The following is an 11,593-nucleotide window of genomic DNA, read 5'->3' on the forward strand; positions in this document are numbered from 1 at the left end:
TTATAATAAAGGGGAACTAATTTAAAGAAGAATACTGAATGTGTTTATAATATAGGGAACAAATTTAAAGAAGAATACTGAATGTGTTTATAATAAAGGGGAACTAATTTAAAGAAGAATACTGAATGTGTTTATAATAAAGGGGAACTAATTTAAAGAAGAATACTGAATGTGTTTATAATAAAGGGGAAATCAGGAAAACACATTTCGATAGCATTTATGTTACTACTCAGAATTTTTAAAGCGAATCATAAAATTTTGTTTATTTTTGATCACGCTGCTGTAAACCTGAATGTAGATTCAGTCTGCATACTGAAAACTTCAAGTAGACTTATTGATTGACTAAGTTTATGTCAATTACGTTCGATCTGTAGTTCATGGATGTTACCTGGAAGTTGTTCATCGTGGAGAACTTTGTGGAATGGACTGAGATATCGAATTGAAATAGCTTTATAACTAAAACATAAACGCAAATAAAGTTTATTGAGTGGCTTTAGAGTCAACTTTGTACTTTCTCTTTAAAAATAGTTACTCAGAACGTTTAAAGGGTTAAATATAGAGTAGGGTGACAGATTTTATAATCTGTACGATAATATAGTGTTTAACTTTCTTAAGAGAACAGAACATCATTGTTTTATAAGTATTTCATGAATTTTTACTAGAATTGTGAATACAGGTGCTTAGATGCTACAGGAAATTATAATTTTTACAATTAAATGTGAGGACAGATAAGGAGATGTTACGAGAAATAAGAAATTTTACATTGAATTTACAGGCACTAAAGTGTTAGAAGATACACATTTTTACAGTGAATTGTGAATACAGGTACTGACGTGTTACAGGATATAAATTTTTACCGTGAATTATGGGTACAGATACTGACGTGTTACAGGATAAAAAAGAAAGCACATAAAATCTGTTTGATTGTTTAATGGAAAATAGATGAAGGGGAATGCTGAGCCGCTTGAAGAATGTTGGTATTACAGTTCTGGGTGTTTACTTAGGCAAAGATTTTACATGGACGAACAGAATTGGTCGGAATTACTGCATCCAATTACAACTACGTTAAATAGATGTGCTCCGTTTAAATTTCAAAAAGACGTCGCGAGTACCTTGTGATAAAGGTTTAAAGTTCTGGCTCCATTTTGAACATTGTTGAATAAAATTGATAGTTCCATTTAAAGTTTCTTTTTAGATAGATATCATTGGCTATCTCACCGAGTTCTTGTCTATGTCATTGGAATCTGAAGTTAAATTATATGTAAAGATTCTATATAGGATTTGTTATTTGTAAAAAATAAAGGGGAGTATCTATCTGTACAAATCAATGCTAAATTTTATCACTTCTACATTCTTTCTGTTTTTTTATAGTCAAATAACAGTTTAGTGAACTAGATGTTGTGGATAGAGGCTTTAGTGATTCATTTTATTTTTTTCACGAACTGGATGTAAAAATCCAGGTGGTATTCTTTATCTAAAATTATATTTGTTTTTAGTATACATGTCGTGAATGTGAAGAGTTTGGCAAGGTTGCTAAGTTTCTGAAAGCTAATTTGGCTATTCAACTTATACGAATTCCATATTACCTACTTAAACAAAAGACAACAGTACAATCAATTAAAACCGGACTTTAGAAATGTTTGTTGTTGTAACTGGAAAACCGAAACGTAATTTGTATATTAAATGTTCGATAACGTAGCAGAAGAAGCAGATTACCTTGAGGTAGAAGACTGTGAAGTGACAGAATGGACAGACTTCAGTTCGTGCAGTGCCACATGCGGCCGAGGAATACAGATGAGAAGCAGAAATTTCGTAAATGAACAAAATGCTCGGAAGATGAAATGTCTCACAGAACTGACAGAAAAGAAACACTGTGATATGAAATGTGAGGGGTAAGTAACTTACATGATATTGTGCCTTTAGAAAGACCTACAAGTAAACTGTGTAGTGGAACATTCTACTTATAACATTATTTTATGGCGAGAAATGATAGTTCTGTGTAGTACTCATGTAATGTAAAATGTGTTTGAAATTAGAAACACATTTTGTCGGAATGCATTTTAGTAATTATTCTAATTTATATTCATTAATAATTAAATATCTTTTGAGCAGCTAAAATTAATAAAAATTACTTTTGAATTATCCAATATACTTTTTAAAGTGAGATGGGTCAAATTTGTTTAACACATACACAGCAGAAAGACTGTTTTAACCTCTCTGATTTATCATACCATGTTTATAGGTATCCCCCGCATGGACTTAACCTCTCTGATTTATCATACCATGTTTATAGGTATCCCCCGCATGGACTTAACCTCTCTGATTTACCTTTTTCCTTTGAACTGGTCCATGAAAAAATTTATAGTAATTAATGCACTTTTATTAGGCCTTTTTACTAATTTACTATTTAATATCATGGTTATATATAATGATAATTGTACATTGCGAGTCGAGCGCCCTCACCATTAGGTCATGCGTGGCCCTTAACTGAAGGCAGTTACTAGAGAACATGTTATATTTTTGTGTAACTTGCGTCATAAACATGTAGTATGAAAACTTTTATTATGAGTGAAAGTAAGTAGTCTCCTCCTTAAAAATTAAAGAAAGTTATGATTGTTTTTACTGAGTTAATGTAAACAATTACTAACTTCTTGGTGAAACATTCATGATGTCAGAAAAACTCGTAGGTTTAAGAAGTCTTGATGCAAATTGATAAAAAAAACTCTATGCACATTCCGTTGGTTTTGATTTTGGCGCGAGTTTGTTCTGCACAAGCACTCAGAGCTCTGGAAGACTCTAACTTCACCCTTGCAAAGAGTTCAGTGGAGGGGAGTCTGTGCAGCGACACAAGCAGACCTTGCAGAACACCTGAGATAAGCATCGTAACTTATCAATGCCATGTCAGAAAAACAGAGGCATAGAGTTTATCTCAGTGGTGCTGAAAAACGCCGCAAACAAAAAAAATCCCAAGAATAATTGAAATCAGTTCCAAAATTAACTGTATTTTATGGAAAAGCAGAGCTTTCAAAAGAGAATACTGAAATTGCCAATGATGGTAAGTTTTTATTTATTTTTTCATAAAACATTTTCAATGAGAAAAAATTTTGACTGACCATTGATAAATTTATCCTAAAATTACCATCATACATATGTATAGTTATTTATAAGCTACACTTTTTTTTCAGAGGAACCAGTTGCCCAGATGGATGTTGATGTTTCTGCACCAATTCAATCCGAAGATTGTCAATCTGGATCATCAACATCAGACAGTTCTATCCTACCCTCGGATGATATCCTACAGTCAGATCCTGCCTTGTGGAAAGTGGATAGGCATTTCCAAGAAGAAATTGTAAAAACGCCGATTGAGTAAAACATTTATAAGCAGGACTTTTCAAGATCTGAAAGAGAGAATAACGGGCACAAACGCTACCTTACCAAGTCTTTGTTTGAAGGAACTATGGTAAATGGCCAGAAAGTAAATATGGAATGGTTAGTTTATTCTCTGTCTACTGGGTGTGTGTACTGTGCTCTTTGCAAAGTGTTTTGCCAAAAGAATGAAGATAAAGCATTCATAAATGGTTTCAGTGATTGGAAAAATTCCCATAGCAGGGTTAGGATGCATGAGAACAGTTCTGAGCACAAAAACTGCATTAGAATTTGGCATTCCAGAGCATCTGATGAGCATAGAATTGACAAAGATCTTGTTAGGGAGTTAGAGGAGGAAAAGAAGTACCGGCAAGCAGTCTTGAGACGTGTTGTTGAAGTAATAAAGTTTCTTAGAGCAAGGGGCCTAGCCTTTCGTGGGAATGATGAAAAATTTGAGTCAGATAAGAATGGTAATTAATTAGGTATACTTGAGTTGTTAGCCAAGATTGACCCTTTTCTAGCTCAACACATCCAAAAGTATGCAGGGGTAGGCAAAGGTTATACATCTTACTTGTCAAAATCATATGCGAGGAACTTATTAAAATGATGGCAAAACAACTGTTAATGGAAATTGTTTCCGAGATCAAACAAACAAAATACTTCTCCATTAGAGTTGATTCAACCCCTGACATTAGTCATGTGGATCAACTGACTTTCATAGTCAGGTATGTGGGATCACACGGAAGACCAATTGAGAGATTTTCAATTTTGTTGAGGTCCATTTACATAAAGCAGAAAATTTAGCCAATGTAGTGAAAGACGTCATAACTGAAGATCTAGGCCTTGACATTAGTAGCCTTCGTGGTCAAAGTTATGACAATGCCTCTAATAAGGCTGGTGCATATTCAGGTTTGCAGGCCAGAATCAAAGAATTAAATGAACTTGTCCATTTTGTGCCATGTGCTGTTCATTCACTAAATCTTGTTGGGACCTCATCAGCGGACAGTTGTCTTGATACAATAACTTTCTTTAATTTCCTGCAAAACCCGTACACATTCTTTTCATCCTCCACACACAGATGGCACTGTTTAGTTCAGACTATAGAGAAAAGAAGTCTAGTGATCAAGTCTTTGTCAAACACTGATGCAGTTAAGGCTGTTAGAAACCATTATTGCGAAATCATTCTCTCCTTAAAATTAGCAAAGATAGAACCCAGACAACGACTACAAGGGCTGAGGTGGGAGGCCTGATCAAACAAATGGAGTCTTTCGAAACTGCTTTGATGACAGTTATATGGATCACTATATTAGAACGATTCAATGCATCTAGCATAGCTTTGCAAAGTCCCACAATTGACCTTCTCACTGTAACCAATCTGTACATGTCCCTCCTAACATTTGTACAAAAGCTGAGAAGATTTTGATGATTTTGAACAAACAGCAGCCATTTTCGTCAAAGATTCCTCATATAAAACTGCACAGAAACGCGTTAAACGTCAGAAACATTTTTTTATGAAAGTCCAACAACTGCAGCACAATTATCTCCTAAAGATCAATTCAGAATTGAAACTTTCTATTGCGTGTATGACAGTCTTGTTACAGAATTAAACAAAAGGCTTGAAGCTTATTCTAGTATTACAGGAACTATTTGGTTTTCTCACAGAATTTCCCTCCAAGACTTCAGACCAATTGCAGAGTCAGATCTTAGACCTTGTACAAGCTTATGCCAAAGACCTGGAACCTGTTTTACAGGAAGATTCTGCCAATTCACGGAGCTGTTAAGGGATGATAAATCAATACAGCTTATGAGTGATTTACTAAAACCTAATAGTTTACTGCTTCCGACATTCCGAAATGTGGCAACAGCAGTTCGAATATACTTAACTATTCCAGTCAACAATTGTGAAGGAAAAAGATCATGTTCAACATTGAGTAGGGTCAAAAACTATCTCCGATCAACAATGGACCAAGATAGGTTAGGCGCCCTTGCACTGATGTGCATTGAATGTGAGACGCTCAAAAAGCTAGACTTTAATGACCTTGTTAGGACATTTGCAGTAGGCAAAAGCAGAAAAAGGGACTTCTAAGTCTGTAAAACTTTCTATAGGTAATAAGAATATTTCCACACATTTATTTCAGTAGACATTTTTTAGGTTAAATATTGCAGATATGCATTACTGCATTTCATGTATTATATATCCCAGAAGTTATCCTGAAATGCGTTTTATGTATGGTTAACATATCCTTAAGATTAATTTTGTCTTATAGACACAGAGCTGAGACAGCATATGATAATGATAGGCCTATGTATTTGTCAACTAAGTCAGATTATTTTATTCAGATTTATGTATTAGTATGTTAAAATATACAACGTATATTTATGTTTAGGTATAATGCTGTGATTTCTGGATCATTGTTAAATAAAATACAAAGTTGAATTTCTACCTGTTCTGTTTCTTTTTCTTTCACAATATATTCCAGTTCAAAGACGTACGTTTAGATTTACCAACCTATCTCCTTGACAACAAGAAAAAAAACAAAACATGTGTATATATAAAGATATATATATATACACTCTATTGAGTTTGGGAGGGGCCCTACTTCCGTACCGTGCTTAGGGCCTCCATTCAGGCTAATCCAGCCCTGTTGATAACATTATCTGATTTTTATGAGATCATTAAATTTTTGCTATTTTCGTTCAAATTTTTAAAAATTAACAACTGTAGGCCCAATTATTAGATAACATACAAAACACGATATCATACAACAACTTTAAATTGCATAGAAGTATTAATCCTTCGAAAGGCAGTGATTAAACGAGATTGTATACGAACACACATATGACATATAGTTTATAAGGACTCCAACACATCTATAGAACACTTTGTGTATTTGCATATGTAAAAAAAGTGATTGCGTTATGTATCCGATGGTTCTCCGAGTTTCGTAAGTGAAGAAATGTAATCATATCACGGTTAGTCCGCAAAAAACGGATAAAAGCTAGACTTTCTCACTTTCTAAGAAAATGATGGCAGTGTAGTGGCTGAGAGGGTTCTCTGTGCATATACACACAATACTCTCGAATTCCTTTAGACACCACTTGAGTTTGAATTAAATCAAGGGTATTTTTTGTATAAGTAAGGTAATGACGTCATAAGCCACGACAACTTTTTTTACATTACCAAAAGTACAAAAATCTATTTATTTTTCACTAATTATAGAAACATGGGTGTGAAATAAAAGTTTTCTGACAAACGCAACATAAATAAACGTTCCAGAGTATTATAGGAACAAATTTGTACTCTCAGTCATGAATTAGAAAAGTCTATGTCCACTGATAATTATATTATATTCTTCCGTCACGAGGAGAAGATTGGTAGATAATATTTTTAACTGATGTGATAGTATATCAATGGACGAGAATCAAACTGTTGAACCATTTTGAAAATCATTATGACCATTTCCTTTCCCTGAGCATGTGCTATAATGCATCCAGAATCGATCTTATGTTTGACTAAAGGTAAAGAAAGAAGTACGGAGATCCATGACTAAAGCACTGTGAATAAAAGAACTCGATTGTCTTTGGAAATGAAAACACTCCAGGGATCCATTACAAATCAAACTTCAAAATATTTTAATAAAATGAATCGTGTTATTGCCTTAGCGTGTTATAAATTTGTTCAACAGGCAAATGTGATTCAAATTAATATCGGTTACGAAAAGACAAATGTGCTCTTGATTCCACATGCAATGCATGCAACTTTAACAGGAACAGAAATAGTGATTCTTCTATCAATGACACTGAGCTACTTCTATTGGTCTACTAGAAATCTGGATGAGAGATGATGTTAGTTGTTGATAATTCAACCAATTAAATTCCAGTACTCAGGTTGGCAGTCAAACTAAGCAAACATGCATTACGTTATTAGATGTAACACTATTAACATTACTATAAATTACAGCCCCCAAAGCAGATACAGCTTTGTTGCTACGGGAAAAATCATCGCGACCCCAACTTTTACCAAATCTTATCAAAGGTTGAGGTGCATCTATCACAGGTATTGAAAAGTGAACTTAAATGCAAACTCATCAGCAAATCATTAGAGTAGAGAAATAAAAATCAACTAGCTGATACTTATTAGTAATTGAACAAGGGTTCACATCCTGAGGATGTTCCTCGCTATCTATCTAAAGTCGAGCTCTTTCAATAATCCGTCACTTGATTCAAAGCTGTATGAGACTGAAGAAAGTAATGGCCTGCTGGCGCTTTTGAGACACAGTCGACTTCTTCCAGGTGTTTTACACTTGCTTGAACTGTGCAACCACACGAAGAAATCTTAAAAAAATTGATGTTCCGCGCTAGTGACACAATGTTCAGTCAGATAATGTAGACTTCAGAAACTCATTAGTGGTTTTGAGAGTTCCAGTTATAGCGACATACTTCAATGGATGACATGATCAAGCTTCTGCAACACGTTAGCGATAGCAAAGCATTAATTACAACCATTATTCATGCTGACATGAAAGTAAACACTATTTTATTATCATTATTATCGTAACTACTAAAGATAACTATTTCAGTATACTATGTAACTTGTAACTGGCAATGACAGTAATGATTCTATGGTTTATATGTGAAACTGTGTTGAGTTGAGTGTCCAAAAGTTCTTCAAGTGAAAACTTTAAATGTTCCAATCCTGTCATTGCTTGTCGTATGGATAACTATTTCAATACTGTAGCTGTGGTTTTAAGAGTTTCTATGATAATGTGATGATTCAAATGTTAAATTGCAGCGAGTCAGATTACCATTAACTTGTATCATGCAAGTATATATTATTGGTTACAGTTGCAAGCTATTGGTTTTAACGAAAAGAAAAATCATTACAAAGAATTCAGTAATTTTTTTGTTTGATGCACACAATAATGATTTAAATAGGTTTCCACTTTAGACTTAAGTTTTGTTCATATCGGAACTCATGCATTATGTTATGTGGTACTTTGTTTTGTTAGTATTATAATCTATGTCTCAGATTTCCAAAACATAAGCCTATTTTTACTGTAGTTATCAATATATATATATATGTAATCGAGTTACTATACTATAATTTAAAAAACTGATAAAAATGTAAAGTATTATAAAAACAGGTTGATTTGTACTTTCTTGAACAATGCAATATTAACAAATAATGCTTAAATTAGTTAATTTTATAGTGCCTATCTAATTGCTCGAGACAGTATTTACAATTTAAGAAATAATAACTTTTGAATCAAAACAAAAGCTTAAAACTCATAAAGTAGTTAAACGACAAATAGAAGAAACTTTTTCGTTCTTTTAAAAGACCACATCAATCAGTTAGATTGTATCCATTTACTTAACTATATAAACACACAAAATAATAACATTCTCTTGAGATGTAGGAAAGATCATTTAGAAAAATTAAATCAGTTAAGAAAATGTAAAGGATATATTTTTATTGATATTCGTGATAATCCAATTTTTAACCAATCTCACTATATCTTAAGTTATACAGAAAACCGCCGTAAGGATTTATTGTATCGTTTATTGGATTTTTTCCTTCTGAGCAGTCTACGGTCTACTTAAAGATAGAATGTGGTTTTGGACCCTCCTGAAGAGAAGTGAGATGGTATGATTCGAGATGAGATGGTCAACTCTTGACCACTGTTGAAAGAATGAATCAACTGGGTGACATCTGACGTCTGTTTTATATTATGCAGTGCTTGAAGTAGGGTGAGATGAGACGGGATGCCATGTATAGCATATTTTCAAAACTTTCATAGAGCAACCGACAATCAGTCGAAGCTAATTTTCTCGGATGGAAACAAGAAAGCTCGGCTTGTGTTGTTTAGATTTCGGACATTTAACGATTGAAAGCACATGATGTGATCACATAAGTGGCGTTTCATTCTGATTCGTATTGAGTAGAGAAAAAAACACACACATACACACACACGAGGGAAGTCACACAAGGCATTTCACCCTGCTTCGTTGTTTCTAAAGTCCAAGCTGTTGGATGTGATGTAATGACATACGTTTTCATGGCTGGGATTACGCTGTTTTATTATTTCATAAGAACGAGCAATATCCAACATGAATCTGAGCGTTAATACCAGCCATTTTAATCCCATCCTTTCCACCCTGGTTAGCAAGGGATCTACCAAGATGAAAACAGATTTGTTAGTAGACTGAGTTTTATTCCGTCAAATGTTCGATCGATATACCTCGAAAAAAAAATCAAAGAACAACAGTAAACAAGCATGGAATGGCCTCTTTTTTAACCAAGACACTGCAGTCATTATGTCTATTTCCTGTTACTAATACGCTCTATAAAACTGGAAAAGGTTCTTACAGTGCTGACATAACTTAATCTGCGTTATTTTGCTCTAATGATAGTCACTCGAATCACTTGCGATCAATATGTTATTTGAACTTAGCTTAGTTTCTTTTTCGAGTTTGATACCCCTTTTTAGATAAAGTACGGTAAACGATAAAGTAATTATGTAGATAAGGTAAACTTAATAACATAAGTATTCAGAATGGGACTTAAAAATCGTTTAACTTTCCCAAAGAGATTTAACAAAGGATACTCTGGATTAGGAGCTCTGCTGGCAACCAGTATTATGACATCTTCTCCTGCATTGCTGGTTTTCTTCTTAGATTTAAGCACGCTTTAGAAGGTTTATTGACACGCCAAATTATACGTGCTCAGTGAAATTATTAGTTGACTCTTTTATTATTGTTATTAAGTGGAAAACATAGTCGGTCAATGAAACGCAAGTAAGATAATACAAACTTCTAACATATTTTCACAATTTACATTATTTATAGAACTTTTGATTTTAACTTGATCTTTTTTATGTGGATGATAATAGAACTCAATTTTAACACACGCAAACAAAGTATTGAAATCTGCTGTGGCTAGTATTTGTTAATTTACATTGTAACAACATCAAAATATATTAGGAACTGTGCTATCATGTACTTCAAAATTAAAAATTCAATTCTAAGTAAAAGCAGTTAAATGTCATAAAGACTGTACAAAACAGAAAGAAATCTTAATAATGTCATTAATACATATTCCATATCCGAAAGCTTAAACAATTATATTAAAACCCTTATGTTTTCAAAATTAATATCTCATTGTTTTATCTTAATAAATATTTGGTAATTAACATCTATGATTATGTTTAGAAGTAAATTAGAAATTGAAAAGTTACCTGCTATTCCAATGCTCTAGCAGCCCAGTTTAAATATACTAACTTTTATTTCATTAGAGGATCCGCAAGGGCGAATAACTCGTTTTACTAAATAACATCTACAAATCCTTTTAGTGAACCATTATCTTGTGAAACATGTAACACTTCTCTAATGAACCACTATGTTGTGAAACATGTAACACTTCTCTAATGAACCACTATGTTGTGAAACATGTAACACTTCTCTAATGAACCACTATGTTGTGAAACATGTAACACTTCTCTAATGAACCACTATGTTGTGAAACATGTAACATTTCTCTAATGAACCACTATGTTGTGAAACATGTAACACTTCTCTAATGAACCACTATGTTGTGAAACATGTAACACTTCTCTAGTGAACCACTATGTTGTGAAACATGTAACACTTCTCTAATGAACCACTATGTTGTGAAACATGTAACACTTCTCTAGTGAACCACTATGTTACGAAACATGTAACGCTCCTCTAATGAACCACTATGTTGTGGAACATGTAACACTCCTCTAGTGAACCACTATGTTATGAAACATGTAAAAGTTCTTTTTGAACCACTGTATTGTAAAACATGTAATATTTCTTTAGTGAAATACTATGTTGTGAAACATATAATAGTTTTCTAGCAATCTACTATGTTGTGAAAGATGTAGTTCTTTAGCGAACAATTATGTTGTGAAACATGTAATAGTTCTTTTTGAACCACTGTATTGGGAAATATGTAATAGTTTAGTGAAATACTATGTTGTGAAACATATAATAGTCCTCTACGAACCACTGTATTGTGAAACATGTAATAGTGTTTTAGTGAAATACTATGTTGTGAAATATATAATAGTTCTTTAGTAAACCACTATGTTGTGAAACATGTAATAGTTATTTAGTAAACTACTTTGTTGTGAAACATGTAATAGTCCTTTAGTGAACCACTATGTTGTGAAACATGTAATAGTCCTTTAGTGAACCACTATGT

The 11,593-nt window shown here is 33.3% G+C and overlaps 1 protein-coding gene across 5 annotated transcripts in view; it reads left to right on the forward strand.

Annotated features, from left to right (window-relative positions):
- The window catches only part of LOC106474907 (spondin-1-like), an 81,208-nt gene that overhangs the window by 56,331 nt on the left and 13,284 nt on the right, over positions 1-11,593 (forward strand). For 4 of the 5 annotated variants that reach the window (XM_022380169.1, XM_022380176.1, XM_022380178.1 and 1 more), the window contains exon 9: positions 1,700-1,892. In XM_022380169.1, the coding sequence (XP_022235877.1) occupies positions 1,700-1,892 (193 nt within the window). The remainder of the gene's footprint in view (positions 1-1,699; positions 1,893-11,593) is intronic. The other variant, XM_022380173.1, reaches the window with a different exon arrangement.

Source organism: Limulus polyphemus, unplaced genomic scaffold (genome assembly GCF_000517525.1).
Source record: "Limulus polyphemus unplaced genomic scaffold, Limulus_polyphemus-2.1.2 Scaffold143, whole genome shotgun sequence".
Lineage (NCBI taxonomy): Eukaryota > Metazoa > Arthropoda > Merostomata > Xiphosura > Limulidae > Limulus > Limulus polyphemus.